The sequence below is a fragment of the Fundulus heteroclitus genome, chromosome 4 (assembly GCF_011125445.2).
Source record: "Fundulus heteroclitus isolate FHET01 chromosome 4, MU-UCD_Fhet_4.1, whole genome shotgun sequence".
Classification (NCBI taxonomy): Eukaryota; Metazoa; Chordata; class Actinopteri; order Cyprinodontiformes; family Fundulidae; genus Fundulus; species Fundulus heteroclitus.
In genome coordinates this window covers 1,753,658-1,772,970 of record NC_046364.1, presented here as the reverse complement: position 1 = coordinate 1,772,970, position 19,313 = coordinate 1,753,658, and the positions used below count along the sequence as shown (strand labels likewise).

The window sequence follows — 19,313 nt, the reverse complement described above, 5'->3', positions numbered from 1 at the left end:
GCTTTCAACACCATCAGACCGGTGCTACTGAAGGGGAAGCTGGAGGATGCTGGGGTGGACAAACATCTGGCTGACTGGACCATTGACTACCTCACTAACCACCCTCAGTACGTGCGGCTGCACGGCTGTCAGTCAGAGGTGGCACTCTGCAGCACCGGGCCCCCCCCAGGGCACCGTTCTGTCTCCGTTTCTCTTCACCCTCTACACCTCGGACTTCACCTACAACACGGACAGCTGCCACTCTGATGACTCGGCCATTGTGGGCTGTGTGTCTGAGGGGAACGAGCTGGAGTACCGGTCGGTCGTCATGGACTTTGTGGACTGGTGTGAGAAAAACCATTTATGTTTAAACACCAGTAAGACCAAGGAGATGGTGATGGACTTCAGGAGAAGACCCCCACATCACTCACCTGTGAACATCCAGGGGCAGGACATAGAAACTGTGGAGAGTTTCAAATACCTGGGTGTTCACATCAACAATAAGCTGGACTGGACTCATAACACAGACGCTCTGTATAAGAAGGGTCAGAGCCGCCTCCACCTCCTGAGGAGGCTGAGGTCCTTTGGAGTGAGCAGGCCTCTGCTTAAGACCTTCTATGACTCTGTGGTGGCCTCAGTCCTCCTCTACGCTGTCGTCTGCTGGGCTCCTGGCAGCACAGAGCGGGACAGAAAGAGGCTGAATAAGCTGGTGAGGAAGGCCACTTCTGTCCTGGGCTGCTCTCTGGACTCGGTGGAGGAAGTGGCTGAGAGGAGGGTGTTGTCCAAGTTCACATCCATCATGGACAACACCTTCCACCCCCTGCACCAGACTGTAGAGGAGCTGAGCAGCTCCTTCAGTGCAAGACTTAGACATCCTGTCTGTAAAAAGGAGCGCTACCGCAGGTCATTTATTCCTGCTGCTATTAGATTTTACAATGCTGCACTGTAACTGTGACCATAACTGTAACAATTAATGTGCAATAACCAAGGTGCAATAATCTATTTAATACACTGTCCTACAACCCGTGCAATAATCCTGATGTAGTGACTTCTGCTGCCATCACCACCTGAACATAAGTCAGCCCACATGTAGGTATGTATGTATGTACAAATGTATACAATGTATATGCACGTATATACGCGTAGGTACGTATGTATGTAGGCGCATAGATATATGTATATATTTAAGTATATAGATATGTTTATATATATATATATATATATATATATATATATATATATATATATATATATATATATATATATATATATATATATATATATATATATATATATATATATATATATATATATATATATATATGCACCTTCCCTACTCTGCACCTTCTTGTATGAGCCGATGTGACGAGTGAATTTCTACATTGTGAGATCAATAAAGACTATCTTATCTTAAACAATATTTATTTTTTTGATTTTTAACACCAGCCAGACTTAATTTGATCTTTTTGCTTTAATTGGTGTTATCATGTTTTATATTTTAGTGTTTAATAATGATTCTGTGCTTTGTTTATTTATTTTTGTTATTTTTTCCTGCTTCTCTGTGAAGGCGGACGGTTTTCTTTTCTCTCCTCTTGCTCTCTTTTGTCTCCCATTTCCTTGCTTGCTTCTATTAATCTTTTTTGGAACCTGTTTTTACATATCTTCCAAACCATAAATTATGGATCTGGTCAGCTGTGCTCTCAACACAATTGATAAAATTTTCTCAACGAGAACCCTTGTGCCCGACGGGACATGTGCAGCTGGACACACAGTGGGAGGAGGATTGTGTGTCTGTCCATTTGTTTGTCAAGGATGTTGAAAATGTGTTCAAAATGGAATTTATGATAACAAGATTTCTGCTTTTTGTAGCTGACGGTTACCTGGAGTATCAAGAAATTGTGAAAACGTCAGCAGCTGTTTTGGCCCATTTCAAGGCTGCCTGATCTATGTCAGGTATATGTCCGCTACCACATTCAGACTGAAATGCTGTTTAAGCAGAACTGCAGGCCAGCTACAGTTTCTGAACTTGCTGCCAGCATGGGAAAAATCTCGGACCCAAGCCGAATTACAACAATTATGGCTGTTTTGGAATCACCATTGAGATGTACCAGAGAGGCTTTAAAGGCTGACAGAAAAACAAGAGTCTGCCTATCCAAAACAAATGCTATTATCTAAACTGGTGCCCCTGCAATTTTAATTTCTCTTGGATGTTATTTAAACAAGACTCCCTGTGACATCTGTGACCTATAACAGAGCATATTGGACTGCCGGATAACGTTCAATTACTATCAAAGACTATAGCTGCAAGTGCCATCTGCCACAGTTCACAGACAAACACACACACACACACGCACACACACACACACACACACACACACACACACACACACACACACATACACACAAAATTATTTGGTACTGGATTTCTAATTTAGCAATATTTTGGAGGTGAAAGAAGGGAATTCTAGAAAAATAACCCCAAGGTTTTTATTTTATTACCAGAGAATTTAATGCCACCCAGATTAAGTGATTGACTAAGGAATTTTCATTGTCAAAGAAAAATAAACTGCTTGAGGCTTGGTCTATTATTAAAATGTGACCTGATTATATAAACATATGATTGAAACACAGGCTCACCTAACTATTCAAGAAAACAAAAGCTAAAATACCTAAGCTGTGATTAATGATGTTACTGTTTGAGACTTGTATGTCATGAATGTGACACAAATAGTTTCACTTTAGGTTGTTTGCTTTATCTATGATGACAACAAAAGTAAATTAAAAACAGCACTGTATTCATTCCCGTATCTCAATGATAAGGTAAAAACCTTTAACCAGTATAAATACCTGGGAACTGTTCTGGATGACAGGCTGACGTTTGAAGCCAATGTGAACTCACTCTGAAGAAGGTTTATCAGTGGATGTATTTTTATTGAAAGCTTGACTGGGTTTAATGTAAATTCTATATTCATGAGAGTGGTTTATGTTTGTTTTATCAATTCCTTCCTAACGTTTACTTTTATCTGTTACTTTGGTATTTTGTCTTGCAGAAAAATGAGCAAACTTTTGGGAATTTTCAAAGTTTCCAGCAAAATTCCTGGTACATCCTTCAGTGACCTCTCTGTCTTGTATAAGATTAAGAATTCCTTTGTTGTCCTGCAATGGGGAAATTCGGGTGTGACAGTGGCAAACACACTTACAGTTACAAACAATACTGAGGAGGTCCGTCAAACGCTAAAAGCACGGAACTCAGTCTTCAAGCCTGGTGACAAGGAGGCACTGAGGACAGCGAGAGCCAACTTGAACTGTGCCATCAGGCTAGTGAAGCGGAACCACACTAAGAAAATCCAGGAGCTTTTCCATGATGCCAGCAACACCAGGAGCATGTGGAAAAGCATACGGGCAATAACAGAATACAACATGCCCTCCCCCCGGTTGGTGAAGTTGATGCTGACTTCCTTAATGGACAAATAACTTCTTTGGGAGGTTTGAGGCACTATACAGCGCTCCAGCAGTGAAAGCTGTTCCCCATCAGGAAGAGGAGATCCTCTGCCTTGACACCGCCGACGTGTGGAAGACACTGAGGAGAGTCAACCCGCGGAAGGCCCCAGGCCCCGACAACATACCTGGGCGGGTTCTCAAGGAGTGTGCAGGTCAGCTGGCAGGTGTCCTCACAGACATTTTTAACACCTTGCTGGACCAAGCCACAGTGCCAACATGCTTCAAGTCTGCCCCCATCATCCCGGTGCCAAAGAAACCTCAAGTCACCTGTTTCAATGACTACCGGCCTGTTGCACTGACTCCCATCATGATGAAGTGCTTTGAAAGGCTGGTGAAAGAACACATCGTCTCCAGTCTCCCCTTAACATTCGACCCGTTCCAGTTTGCCTACTGACGGAAGCGCTCCACTGAGGACGCTATCTCTTCTGCTCTTCACCTGAGCCTGGCACACCTGGAGGAGAAGAACACGCACGTGCAGACGCTGTTCCTGGACTTCAGTTCAGCGTTTAACACTATCATCCCACAGCATCTGGTGGAAAAACTGGAACATCTGGGCTTCAGCACACCCCTTCGCAACTGGCTGCTAGACTTTCTCACCAACAGACCTCAGTCAGTCCGGGTCGGACAGAACACCTCTGATGTCATCACCCTCAGCACGGGCTCCCCTCAGGGCTGCATCCTGAGCCCCCTGCTGTTCACTCTGATGACTTATGACTGCATTCCCAGGTTCACCACCAATCACATTGTGAAGTTTGCAGACGACCCAACAGTGGTGGGCCTGATCAGAGACGACAACGACCAGGACTACAGAGAGGAGGTGGAACAGCTGGTGGACTGGTGCAGAGACAACAGCCTGATCCTGAACGTGGAGAAGATGAAGGAGATCATCGTCGACTTCAGGAAGAACTGGCCTCACCATGCTCCACTGCTCATCAACAGCTCAGCTGTGGAGGTGGTCAGCAGCACCAAGTTCCTGGGGGTGCACATCACGGACAACCTCACCTGGTCTGTGAACACCACGTCACTGGTGAAGAGGGCACAGAAACGACTGTACTTCCTGCGGAGGATGAGGAGAGCCCACCTGCCCCCGCCCATCCTCACGACTTTCTACAGAAGCACCATAGAGAGCATTCTGACCAGCTGTCTCTCTGTGTGGTGTGGAGGCTGCATCACCTCCGACTGAAGGAACGTGAGAAGAGTGGTGAGGACAGCAGAAAGGATCATCTGGGCTCCTCTTCCCTCTATAAAAGACATTTCATCTCAGCGCTGCATGTCCCGAGCCCGTAACATCATCAGGGACCCCTCACACCCCCACCATGGACTGCTGCAGGTCCACCAGGTTCTGCAAAAGCTTTTTCCCTGTTGCCATCAGACTGTTGAACTGCTGAACTATAAACTATAAACTCTGCACAACATTTGCATATTTGCACATTTGCATCACTGCATCTCTATCTAGCATTACAAATGCTGCCAAACTCTTAGTTTCTAAATGCATTTTTTCCACCAATGCCATTTGCACAATCAATTCTGCACATACAAATGGTTTTAAAAATACTCACCTGTACACTGTGATTTTCTCCTGCATTGTTTACATTTCAATGGTTTACTTTTAAATCACTGCTGCACCTTATACTGTAATTAAATTTACTGTAATTTACAAGCTGTATGCAATGAAATTTCGTTCTGTACGCACTCTGTGCATACAAAATGACAAATAAAGTTGTCTAAGTCTAAGTCTAAGACATTTGCAAGTTACCTTAGCATCTGGGAACAGTGTAAACAATTAATGGTTGGATCAGAACCTGTGCAACGAAGAGGAGAGGTTAGTAAAAAAGACCAAACCGATCCTGGCAGATCCAAACCACTCACTGCAAGACAAATTCAAGCTGCTACCATTCAGACCCAGATATCTGCCAACAATATTCAAGTATAATAGACTAAAGAGGTGATTTATCCCTTCAGTGATTAGTTTTTTATATGAGAAAAAGTGAGCTACCTCTATAGTTATGCTGCTATAGGCTTAGGCTGCTGGAGGACATCAGGGTCTATTTCTCTCACTCTGCTGAGTTCTCCTACTGCTCTCCAATTTTGCATTATTTGCTGCTCTTTTAACTTTATGCTGTCTTAGTTTTTTCTCTGGCCTGGCATTCTGTTTAGCTCTGACGCTACCTCCTCTTAAATGCCTGTTCGGCATGTTTTTCTTCTGCCCTTTTGATATATTTTTTTTATCTCCTAGCCATTATGGATCTGATCAGCTGGACTCTCACAATTGATCAGACTTGCTCAATAAGAAGACTGTGACCAACTGGACATGTGAAGCTGGACACACAGTGGGAGGAGGATTGCGTTTCTGTCCATTTTGTCAGTTGAGGATGTTAAAAATCTGTTAAAATTTGTATTTATAATAACATGGTTTCAGGTTTTTGGAGCTGGCGGTTACCTGGAGTATCGAGAAATTGTGAAATTGCTCGCAGCTGTTTCGGTCCATGTCAAGGCTGCCTGAACTATGCCAGTGCTATCTGGGACAGCTCACAGTCTAACACACACACACACACACACACACACACACACACACACACACACACACACACACACACACACACACACACACACACACACACACACACACACACACACACACACACACACACCCTCAACCGTTCTTTCTTCCCTTACTCTGCTGCTTTCAGTTTTAGCTGTAGTGTCAGAAAGGGCAGATCAGAGACCTGACGCTGTAGCTTTTAAGAATGTATGAATAGAAAAAAATAAGATATGAATTTTTAGAGATGAAGCCAGTGAAACAATGAAACAAAAGTTTTTCTATTTATAACTTTGCAAAGGTTGGACAAAATTTCTTTAGATCAGAAATCCCCAAGAATATACTTAGCTTGTTTCTTACTATCAATTAAAACAAGTCTTTCTGTATGTTTGTTAATGTATGAACATTTCTAGTCAAGGAATGATTTAGCACATACCTTTGTTTTTCCTATGTCTGTAATGTTTTTCTGTCCCTGTACAGCACTTTTGACTTGTCTTGTTACCAAAAATTGTTTTATATAGTAATCAAACTTACCTTACCTTAGCTAACATATGTCTATAGTCTGCCGCTATATTCAGCACTTTGTTTCAGCAAATGTTGTTTGAAAGCACTTTACGAATAAAGTTGGAGTGTGTTTTACACACAAAAATAACACAAAAGTACTGATCCAAGAGTATTTTGTTGTGAGAGAAAAGTAAAAAGGTAATGGCAGTGCATTTGCTCCTTCAGTGGTTTAATTTAGGGGAGAAACACAGCTAAGCAGATATAATCTGAGCCAGTTTTCATCACGCAGTTAGTTGTAGCAAATGTTCAGCCAATAAGAGACAAAGTTAACCATGCTGTAAGACAGTACTAAGTGTATGACTTGGTACTGCATTTTTAACTTAGCAGTATTCTGGAGGTGAAAGAAGTGAATTCTAGAAAAAGAACCCCAAGGTTTTAACTTTATTACCAGAGGCTAATTTAATGCCACCCAAATTAAGCGATTGACTAAGCAATTTTAATTGTCAAAGAAAAAGAAACTGCTTGAGCCTTAATCTGTTATTAAGATGTGACCTGATTATATAAACATTTAATTAAAACATAGACTCACCTAACTATTCAAGGAAACAAAAGCTAAAATACCTAAGCTGTGATTAATGATGTTACTGTTTGAGACTTAATAAAGTGATTAATTATATAGGTATGTCGTGAATGTGACACAAATAGTTTCACTTTAGGTTGTTTGCTTTATCTATGATGACTGGAATAAAAACAAAAGTAAACTAGAACTGTAAGCAGTTGTTAATGGGTTCCAAGCCCACCCACACCCCGCCCCCGTGAGCATGCTCCTGGACGTCAGTTCAGCGTTCAACACCATCATCCTTCAGCATCTGGTGGAAAAACTGGAACATCTGGGCTTCAGCACACACCTTTGCAACTGGCTGCTAGACTTCCTCACAAACAGACCTCAGTCAGTTCGGGTCGGTCAGAACACCTCTGATGTCGTCACCCTCAGCACGGGCTCCCCTCAGGGCTGCATCCTGAGCCCCCTGCTGTTCACTCTGATGACAAACGACTGCGTCCCCAGGTTCACCACCAATCACATCGTGAAGTTTGCAGACGAAACAACGGTGGTGGGCCTGATCAGAGACGACAGTGACCAGGACTACAGAGAGGAGGTGGAGCAGCTGGTGGGCCAGTGAGAGACAACAGCCTGATCTTTAACTTTGTGAGAAAATAAAGCAAATCCCCATGTCTGCATCAACTGCTACAAAAAATGTGAAGTTTTAACTCAGGATGTAGTGTCCCCGGCTAATAGATGGTCGGACTCTTTTACTGATGGTTCATATCCCTTTATTCCAACGGTCAATGTAGGTATTACATGAACTCACCGTAAGAGCTAAAAGAAATTAGAAAATAAAAATACAATTACATTCCAATAAACAGTCTTTTAAACCTTATAAACAAATTACCGTGTTAGCTTAGCTAAAAATAAATCAGCACGATGCTAAATTACCGTGTTAGCTTAGCTAGAAATAGATCAGCACAATGCTAACACTTAATACTGCAAACATACTTTACTTATTTAAAAACAAACATATAACTCAAAACCGGACACAATATAATACAAATTAAGATACAAACCTTGTGCCCTTTTAGCCAGGAGCTAATATCTTTAAATAAACGTTTAATACTTTAATATGTAGACCGTTTCCTTTTAACTTTCTCTACAACTCCGAAAAACCGGAAGTACTCCGATAACCCGGAAGTCCTGAGATCTCACAAAAGCCCTTCAAAATAAAACGCTTCGTTCAACCATAACGAAATCTTAATCTAGCCTCGTTATTTTACAACACAAATTACACAGGAAAAAGAACAACAAATTAGATTACATTAAAGGTAATCTACACAGGATGTGATATCCCCCCTTATCCCAGCTTGATGAAGCAATTAAAAATGCCCCAAGGCTTAGCCGTGGATGAGTCCACTGACATGTGTTACAATGCTCAGCTGTTAGTTTATGTTAGGGTGACCATATTTTCATTTGGGAAAACCAGGACACCTCGGAGCGGGGGGGGGGGGGGGGGAGGGGGGCTGGGGGGGGGGGGGGGGGTGTTGTAAGGCAAACGCGGCCGAGCGGGGTGGGGGGGGGGTGTAATGCAAACACGGGCGAGCGGGGGGGGGGGGGGGGGGGGGGAGACAAGCGCGGCCGACAAGCGCGAGGGAGGACTCTATCTTCTGATTAATAACAGGGCTGCCCACACTGACGCGGCTCAGGGATTACGTCAGTGACGTACCAATGAAGGTAATCGAAAAAACAGGACATTTCCTCACTTTATAAAAAAAAACCCGGGACGCCCGGGACAGGACGTGAAATACGGACATGTCCCGGGAAATACGAACGTTTGGTCACCCTAGTTTATGTTAGGTTTTATAATACAGAGCAGAAAGCATTCTGTGAAGACCTACTGGTATTACACGTCTTCAGACCAGTACAACAAGAGAAAACGTTTACCTGGCCATTAAAGAGATTTTGGTAAAGAGAGGAGTAGAGCCAAAAAAACCACAGATGGAGCTCCCACTATGATAGGGAAAGAAAAGGGTGCTGTAACAAGACTGAAGAATGATAATCCTGATCTCCTAACTTACCACTGCATCATTCATCAGTCAGTTCTCTGTTTCTCCCTGTCAGATGAACATGCTGAGGTGATTAATATGATGATGAAGATGATCAACTTCCTTAGGTCACCCTCTTTCTACCAGCATCGCATGCTTAGGGAATTCCTCAGAGTTGTTACTTGCATTTGGCAACTGCCGAGTTAATTTCGGACCCTGTGTGTGTGTGTGTGTGTAAAAATACCATACCATACCATACCAGCTTTATTTATAAAGCACTTTAAAACAACCACAGTTGATACAAAGTGCTGGACAATCCAAAAACACAATAAAATAAAAATAATTATAATTAAAAGTAGTTTAAAAACAAAGACATACACTTTAAACTAGATCTCGCTGGTGTTGAAAGCCAAGTTAAATAGATGGGTTTTAAGACGAGCTTTAAAAGTGGACAGAGAAGGGGCCTCTCTGACCTGCAAAGGTAAGTCATTCCATAATTTGGGGCCCATAACAGAGAAAGCCCTGTCCCCTCTGAGCTTCCTTTTTGTTCTCGGTACCTCCAAGAGCAGCTGATTTGCTGACCTGAGAGACCGATGGGGTATGTGGAGTTGAAGAAGCTCAGTGAGGTAAGCCGGGGCAAGATTATGCAATGATTTAAAAACAAACATAAGAATTTTAAAATGAATCCTAAAATATACAGGCAGCCAGTGAAGTGAGACCAGGACAGGGGTCACATGGTCCCTTTTTCGAGTACCTGTCAACAAACGTGCAGCAGCATTTTGTACTAGCTGCAGATGTGAGAGCAGCGCCTGACTGACTCCCAGATAAAGTGCATTACAGTAGTCCAATCGAGTTGAAATAAAAGCATGGATCACTGTTTCAAAATGCTGCCTGGAAAGAAAAGATTTCACTGATGCCAATCGCCTTAAATGATAAAAGCTGGACTTAACCACGGCTCTAATTTGGCTGTCCAATTTAAAATCACTATCCACCTTAAAACCAAGATCTGTAATAACAGGTTTAAAATATTCCTCCAAAGGTCCCAGGTCAACAGAGGAGGACTCACAGGAGCCACTGGGTCCAAACACCATCACCTCTGTTTTGTTTTCATTAAAGTTTAAAAAGTTCAAGGCCAACCAAGCTTCAATATCTCCTAGACAAGCCAGGAGATGTTTGATTGACCGTACATCCTGCTGCTTTATGGGCAAATAAATCTGACAATCATCAGCGTAAAAATGAAAAGAGATCCCATGTTTCCTAAGGATAGAACCCAGAGGCAGTATATAAAGAGAGAAAAGCAGTGGGCCAAGAATTGAGCCCTGTGGGACACCGTAAGACATTGAGGCAATAGATGATTTAGAGCCACTAATATTCACTGAAAAAGTTCTCTCCTCCAGGTAAGACCTGAACCATTTAAGAACAGTGCCATCAATACCAACAATGTGGTGTAATCGCGATATTAAAATGTTGTGGTCTACCGTATCAAAGGCAGCAGTTAGATCAGGTAACATCAGAACAACATGGTGACCAGAATCACATGCAAGAAGAACGTCATTAAAAACTCTAATCAAAGCAGATTCTGTACTATGGAGAGTTTTAAAACCTGACTGAAATACCTCCATGATGCCATTGTCATCTAAAAACTGTGTCAGCTGACAATACACAATTTTTTCTAATACCTTAGAAAGAAAAGGCAGCTTCGAAATAGGCTGATAGTTAGCCAGAACAGTAGGATCAAGGCCAGGTTTTTTAAGCAGAGGCTGCACTACTGCATGTTTAAAACTAGCATGAAACTAGCATAAAAATCCATATATGAACAAATGCTGCCATCTACAAGAATTTTTAAATCCCTACATGGCCACATTTTTTGATATATTTTATTCCATTATACATAATACATTTATTAAAAATCAGCGGTTTGCTCTAAAATTCTGAAAATATTCATGAATTTCCAAGAGTGCTTTCTCTAAGCAGTTGATTTTTCTCATGGTCATTAATAATATAGTTTCAGAGAAATAAAATATTAAACTTTATAGTTTTGTATATGTAAATTTCAATGTATTGTAAATAGGTAAAAATCGTCTGGATTTTTACCAAACTTAAATCAATGTTTAGTCTCCATCTGATCAACAAATGTCCACATTTTCATTGGCCAAGAATAATATTTGTGGAAAATACATTGATTTCTCCATTTTCCAAACTTTTAAAAATTCAGAGTGAGCAACTTTCAAAAACTCCAATACAAAAGCTGTTCATTTGAATTATTTTCGATTGCCTTTGAAATCATTATTTCCAATGACTCATTTAGCCAAAGGGACATAATAAGAAAACACATCATTAAGGAGGATGCCACTGAAACCTTTAACCAAGCTTACTCTTCTACTTCCATTTTGACCTGTATCTCAGTAAATGAACTAGTAGAAAACTTCTTGTTAGCTGTGACATCATCAGGGGAGGCAGATCATCGGCTACTACCATCTAACATAGAAAGTACTCCTGGATCAATGTGAGCTTCTGTGCTTTCTGTGTCTCTGCTCAGTCTTCTCTAAGCCCTAGTGGGTGGAGGCAGATGAGCGTTCACACTGAGCCTGGTTCTGGTTCTGCTGGAGGTTCTCCTCCCTGTTAAAGGGGAGTTTTCCTCTCCACTGTCGCTTCATGCATGCTCAGTATGAGGGATTGCTGCAAAGCCATCAACAATGCAGACGACTGTCCACTGTGGCTCTACGCTCTTTCAGGAGGAGTGAATGCTGCTTGGAGAGACTTGATGCAACCTGCTGGGTTTCCTTAGAGAGAAAACTTTCTGACCAACCTGGAGGATCTGATGGAATCTGACTTTGGAAAGAGCTTGAGATGACGTGATGTTAACTGAAAAATATTGTTTCAAAGCTTTCATTGAAGAACAAGAGCAACCATCATGGGGGTATTTTTATTGAGCAATTTAGAAAAAACACTTTTATACACCCAGGAAGACGATCAAAAGGCAAAGATATATTTTATTTCAAAGTAACATATCTGATTATAGGTCAACAGAAACAAACATTTAATCTGTGCTACCATTTTTATATCATAATATAAAGTATATAATAAAGAACAGAAAAAGGAAATCTTCATGACAGAACATTAACTCAGTAGCTGCAGTACCAAGAAATGATCTATCTTCTAGTTTTGATTAATCGAAAACATCATGTTTCCAGGTGGATCTCTATTTTAGCATCAACAAATACAGCTATTTAATGAATGCAGTTGTTTGCATCTTTATTAGATATTAAAAAAAACTTAACTGGTTCAAAAACACCCAGAATACCACATTCAAATGATCCAAGCAGCCCAGCACATGCTGCAGTTTTAGTTTACATAAGCAAACAAAGGTTGACTTTTCACCCTGGAGGCTTTGTTTTTGTAGATGAGGACGCCGCAGACCATCCCAACGGCAACAAGAAGACATCCAGCAACAAAGACCAGGTTCAGGTTGAACGCTGCAGATGAGAGGAACACAGAGTTGATGGAGTCCTGCACAAAGTTTATCTGCTGCTCATAAACTTCTCCACACAGTTTCCTTACCTGAGCCTCCTCTGAGGTCTGCTTCACGCTTCAGACGCAGAGGACCCTGGGAAACGAAGTGCATTCCACTCTGGATCATAGCCTCTCTCTTTCTGCGGCTGGAGCTGTGGGATAAGGTGGAGTTCATGCATCCCTGTGAGCACCTGGTGTCAGGGTTCCCTGCTTCACACATCATGACTGTGCAGCTGATGTACACCTGAATTCAAGGAGCACACAGTCATTGAAAGAAGCTACTCCCTCTGGTGAACAAAAAGCAGACTTGTACCAAAATTATAGCACAACACCAGAATGTTTTAACATACATTACTTTAGGTAACATTATCTTTTTGTTCAGAATGCACAAACAGAAATGCGAACTTTGTTAAATTTCTGATCAGTTTGTTCCTCACCTGATCATGCAGCCCGATGAACTTGAAGGCATCCATGCTGAACCTGAACTGTCTGTTGTTGGAGGTGGGATGGGTCTGCACAGTCTGGTCAACTTTGCATCTAAATTAAACCAAAAGCTCAGATTAGCTGCATCAGATTTAAAGCACATCAGCTGTATGGACCATCAGGCCTTCAAGCTCATCATCATCAAACATGTTTTAGGTTGAAGAAACTGGTTTCTGTGTTTGTCTACCTCGGGTTTCTCTGCATCCGAGCCTTACCCGTTCTCAATGATGGAGTAGGTTGGGTGGAAGTTGGGGTTGTCATACGGTGCAGCTCTGCAGGACTCCACAAACATCTCTGTGTTGTTGATAGAGGTGCTGGCATCTATCTGCATGTAGATCCTGTCTCCGACGTCAAACTCCAGTGGGTAAAAGTTTGGGTCATAAATGGGTCCAAACTGGTCATCCTGGTAGAACTCGAACTGGTAGGTGAACTTGCCGAAGCCTTTCTCCCATACTGTGACGTTCTTTCTGTGTGCTGAGAAGCTCAGGGTCACATTGCCCCGTTTGGGGTACTGGCAGTAGAACCGGGCCTCCACCAGGTGCTTCCTGGTGATCAGCTCATTCGGGTCATCATCCACTGTGGTGATCTCATTCTTGAAAATGAGGTAATCATCGTCTTCCTGCAGAGTAAACAGTCATAAATGAAATAAATACCAGAGAGATGAATCCTGTGAGACGTGTCAAACGACCCGTTCTCACCTCGATCTCAGTACCGCAGCCGTTGAGGGGGATGATGGCGACTATGTGAGTGTCGTTGGAGAGCCTGTCAAGGCTGCAGATGGTGTTGCTGGGGTCACTGAGGCGAAGATGTTCCTCCTGGAGTCCAAAGAAGGAATCTTTCTCAACCTCCACCTTCATTGTGGTTTCAGTGCAGGTCACGGTGGCTTCAACTGGAAAAAAAAGAATCAGTTAGGTACAAAGTTGGGACTGGGAAAGAGAAAAGAAAAGGGAAACATCCAAATTAAACCTTTACAGCTCTTTAAATGAATGATGGATCAAAAATGTTCAGGTAATGACAAGAACGTCTGGCTGCTTTGATGGAGGTACTCAGGAAAAATGACACATCAAAATTCAGCAGAGTAATGCATCTCTAGAAGAATATGTCCAAAATGTACCAAATTAATTCCATAAAAAGTGAATAAGTTTTTCTGTTAAATGATTTCAACTAATATTTCCAGCAAGAGCTGCTTTTTACTTGGTAAAACTGCAGTTTCCCCCCAAAGAGGTTCTAGTTTAAACTCACTTTGTGCCTTTCGGACTTCCACCAGAACACACCTCATCTCAGACTGATAGATACGTGACCTGAAACAGTATTATAAAAAAAACGGTTTTACACAGTTAATAAAAACCAAACCCCTTTTCCTTCTAAAATGGACATTTATCACATAAATCTATCTCCCAAAAAAAACCATCATATTCCTAAAATGGACTTGTGCTGCTCATCAAGATACAGATTTTTATATCAAATGTACAAAACACAAAAAAACATCAATTAAGGTTTAAAATTCTCAAAACAATTGATTTTACATCCTATTAACCCTGTTCTCACCCATTCACTGATTCCACAACAAAGCAGATTGGGAAATGATCTCCCAGGTCATCTTCAACTGGTGTCCACCTGAGGACAAAGTCGTTGTTAACGTCCCTGTGCTTGGTGATGGCTGATGGTCCGCTGAAGATGATGTCAAAGATCCTGGATGAAAAACAAAGCAGAGGTTATCATGTGATCAGTGTTGTTTTCTTGTTGCCAGCAGCCATTGGGAAGCTCTGCTAACTTACGTTGAATGATCTGCATGTGCTTTGACTCTGATCTCCATCTCTTTGCTGACCTCGGCCTCGATCCGTTCTCCATGTGCAGGTGTTGGAGCCACAAGTATAGGCAGGTAGAGTCCCTCCTGACATGAAGGAGCGTCTGGGTCCACTGGAGAATTAAATAAGAAAAAAATTAAAAATCCATAAATAATGTATAGTTCAGTACTTTTCTTGTAACCTATGCAGGTTTGCAAAATCATGTTGTATTGAATGAAAGATTTCAGGATATATCATCAAAGGGCCTGCTAAGGCAGCTACATTCTCCTTCATCCACACTTTCTGGCACAAATTGAAAAGATGTGGTGAAACAATTAAAGATGTAAAAGAAAACAACAGACCTGTATTCTCCACATATTTATTCAGAGGTAAAAAAAAGGTGCCATTTAAGCAACGTTAATTTGACATTTACCCTCAAATAAACAAGCCAATGAAATTGAAATATTGATTCAACTCTAAATTTCCATAGAGAATATCAATTTGGGACTAAATGCACTTCAAGCCCACTGTTAAGTATGGTGGTGGATCTGTGATAGTACAGGTCTTTCTTTTTTCTCTCCCAGATTCCTTGCAAGCCTTGTTACGGTAAATGGTATAATGAACTTTTTGAAATATCTGGAAATGTTACATAGACATCCACTGGCTTCTTCCCCCTAGACTGAAACTGGTTCCTCATAATGATCCAAAACAGACAGTATGTGTCTGTTTTGGATGTTCAAAAGGAAAGCTCTACATTCCTGCAAGAACGAAGATATTCTAGAATTCACTGAAGTAGAGTTGAGCCAGTGGGTGACGCTAAGAAGAGCCTTCTGACCAGCTCTAGTGATTGTATAAAAACAACTGTTGCTTAATTTTTCCTGACATATTAATCAGTTAAATATGACTTTGAGGACAGAGGGTCAATCAATGAGATTTAATTTTTTATGTGTATTTCAGTGCTGAACATACAAAGTGATTGCTGGCGATATCAGATTAGGATGCAATCTTAGCACTTGTGAAATGATTGTTTTAGAAAGGCAAATTAGGAATATTTCTTACCTAGAAAAGAGAACTGCAGAGGTTGCTTACTAAGGGGACCACTGGCCACATTTTGTGTGCTACTGGATACAGTTGTTGTTGCTGCAGTAGTAGCTGTAGGTATAACTGGACTGACAGCTGTTGTCCACGACCCCGATAATATAGACGCAATATCTCTCTTCCTTCTTGAAAGCAGTGGAATCTTACGAACACTTGATCCATCAGAATAGGACAGATCAATAGTGCTGTGTGGGAAGTCTTCTACCACCATCTCAAAACCAAAGACTCTGCTGTCATGATTTGTGTGCTGGTAGTGCAATGTGCAAGAATCCTGACAAAATAGAGACATTAATTGAAATAGCTAATTATCGTAGTTTTATGCACTAATAATTGAATCTAGATTTCTGAACTTACCTGGTCCAGTTGGAAGCCTGAAGGGAGAGAGCAGTTGTCGCACTCGTAGCCAGGTAAATTCCCATACCTGCAGCGGACTTTGTCTCCATCAATATCAAAGGCAGCCGGCTTGTATGTTCTTGGGCAGTTTTCAGGAACTCTTCATTAGATACAAACACACAATGTATAATAAATAACTTCAGCAAAGAGACTTCAGGCAAACCATCAAACCAATGAAAACCTCTGAGGCCTTGGAGGTTGACTTGGTGGATGTAGACATTCAAAATTAAAAAAACAGCCTAGTTTTAATTCATAATAAAATTGGTTTTATAATAAAATTGTGTAATGGTGTAAAATACAGATGATGTTATATAAACCAAAGGAAGGTCACCTTAAGAAGGGAACAATGGCAACATCAGGCAGTGTATTTGGTTCTTCTGTGTCTGATCTTCTCCCAAAATCCACGTAAGACTCAAAACTCCCGTTCATAACTGAGTTACGTGTTGTGACCCAGTAGTAGGAAGATGCCCTGATATTTTACAAGCAGAAGACAGCAGAAGCATTAACGTGAATTTTGGCCCTAAAACACAAAGGTTGTTGATAACCTGTATAATGCTTTTCAAACTTAATTCCACTTATTCAAATATTGACATATTATTGCTATTATATCTGCTCACCCGAGGTTAAACGGCTTGTCATTGAGTAAGCTCTTTTTCTCAATGAGTTCTGTTTCACACCATTGGTAATGGTTGGATGATGAATCGGTGCTTGTGTCGACTATATCTTTGACTTTACTGGTCACACTGCCACAGTTGCCGCTGCAAGTCCAGTCAAGGAAGTTACCACAGGAATCAAAAGTACCTCTGGCTCGGAGAGATATCTGCAGGATAAAAAAAAATGTTAAAATTTCCAGAAGTGTCTTCTTTTTTATCTCACTGCTTCTTTTCTGTTGTCATATATTGATTATGTTAAGCACATTGGTCACTATTGTTGTGGGAAACGCTATACAATTGATTGATTTATTGATTGAAGGTTGTTTAGTCCCTCAAGTGAATTAGTTAGTTTACACTTTAGAGAAAATTTTTGACACTTGTTATTTTAGGTCAACTGTGAAAATAGTAAAACCTGTTTCCGGTGTTCCACCAAATATTCCCAAAAATTCTATTTGAGTTAATGTTAAACAAGAATTAATTTTTGATTTAATTTCTTTTTATAGATTTATAATTTTAAAATCATGATTACTATGGGGATCAATCAATCAATTAGCTACCTAAATAGATTATATTTTATTTCCTTATTTATAGATGTCTTAAGTACCGTTCTGATTTTCATCATGAAACGTTTTGGAGAAAAAGAGAAATGCCGTACAGGAAAGATATACAGAAACATTCAGTAAATAAGAATACATTTTTTAAAGTAAATTTGTTTTTTTATTGATAGTAAGTGAAACATTGTATAGATTATTTCTACACAGATTGTTGTATTTAAGCCTATATTTCTGCTTATGAGCATTTACTGTTTACAACTAATTAAGGCATAACATTTTGGATTACATAGGACTAATTACATTCAAAAGGCAATTCTAATCTGACAAACAAGCATCTTTGAAACATTTATTCAAATGTATTAAATATGACTGTATTCACAGTTTCTCTCTACTAAAATACCAGACTCTTCTATCATTTTGATATGAGACAAAATTTTTGTAAAATTAGTTGCAAACAGTTTTGAAGCCATGAAGTTTTGTTTATTTTTGCAGTTATATCGGTTTCTTTCCATGTTGACTTTCTAAAGGCAAAACAGCTCAAATAATTCCAGGATATATAAAACCAATAAAAATTCTGTTATGAAGCAAGTCTGCAGTTACATTTATACTTAAGAAGTTAATGTTCTCACCTTAACTGATCCATCAGAGTTCCTTCCTTTGTAGGCGGAGTTCAAGGTTACTCCCCAGTGAGGAGACGCTGAGACCAGGGAGGTCAGCAGGAGCAGCTGAAGAAGGAGCAGCGCTGAGGAGGCCATCTGGATGCTTCAGGCTCAACTTTCTCTCCAGGGATGTAGTTCACATCCACCTGCAGCATCTTATATGCACCTGTGAGCAGGAAGGTTTTCAGGGGGAAGGAATGTAATCAACACTTTAGAAAAATAAGGCAGCCGAAGAACTGGTTTGATGGAATGCAATTGAGTTATTAAGATGTAACTGGGTCACCCATCCACCTCCACAATTAATGAAACTAAATATTTCTCTGCTATTTGAGCACAAGAATGTCTGTGACATCCTTGTTTCAGTTGAGAACCTGACAGTAATTAAACCATGAAAATAAAATCCTGTTTTTGAACTTCGTCAACTTTGGCAATAACATCAGAGGCAAAACTTGTATGATTAAATTTGAGATTATGGACAATGGATGTTCTTTAGTTTTTGTTTCTATTAGTTTCAATTAACGCCCGCCGATAGGGGGGGACAAACGGGAACTGACCCTCTGATCATTAAAATGGTCAGTGTCAGTCAGCACGTGCGCGTGAAGCAGCAGTGTATCACGGCACGTTGCTGCTCCCCCTCCCCTCTCGTACACGGCTCAGTGACGCCAGCCAATCAGCACACAGGCTCAGCCTGGCCCGCCAACTCAGCTCTCACACAAACAACAGCGCTGCTGCTGCTGCTCAGATTCGGAGAGAGAGAGAGACCGCACCAGCGGAAAAACATGAAGAGGGAAATAAGCGCCGTTTGGCTAAATTTTTATACCGTAAATGAAATCAAGCTGTATGTTTTGTAAAAAGCCGGTTAAATTCAGTGGAAACACAACAAATTTATCTAAGCACGTGATAAACCATAAGCAAGAAAATGTTGAGAAACAGAAAAGGAGACGAAACTTCTGTCATTACCCCGACAGACCCAGAGACTGACGTCACTGACTGAGGCGTTTCAGTCCTCCAGAGAACAACCAGGTAGATCAGAGTGGTCATCTTCAGCAGCAGTT

At 41.0% G+C, this 19,313-nt stretch overlaps 1 protein-coding gene across 1 annotated transcript; it reads right to left on the bottom strand.

Annotated features, from left to right (window-relative positions):
* Positions 1-12,025: 12,025 nt before the first annotated feature.
* On the bottom strand, positions 12,026-18,372 carry LOC110367637. Its single transcript, XM_036135839.1, has 13 exons — positions 18,229-18,372; positions 17,010-17,212; positions 16,724-16,861; positions 16,354-16,492; positions 15,961-16,270; positions 14,893-15,034; positions 14,663-14,806; positions 14,357-14,415; positions 13,813-14,003; positions 13,330-13,733; positions 13,069-13,168; positions 12,680-12,875; positions 12,026-12,594 (listed from the first exon to the last, which is right to left on the bottom strand). Exons 1-13 carry the CDS (start codon positions 18,352-18,354, stop codon positions 12,464-12,466), a joined length of 2,283 nt encoding a protein of 760 aa, XP_035991732.1. The 5' UTR covers positions 18,355-18,372; the 3' UTR covers positions 12,026-12,463.
* Positions 18,373-19,313: the final 941 nt, after the last annotated feature.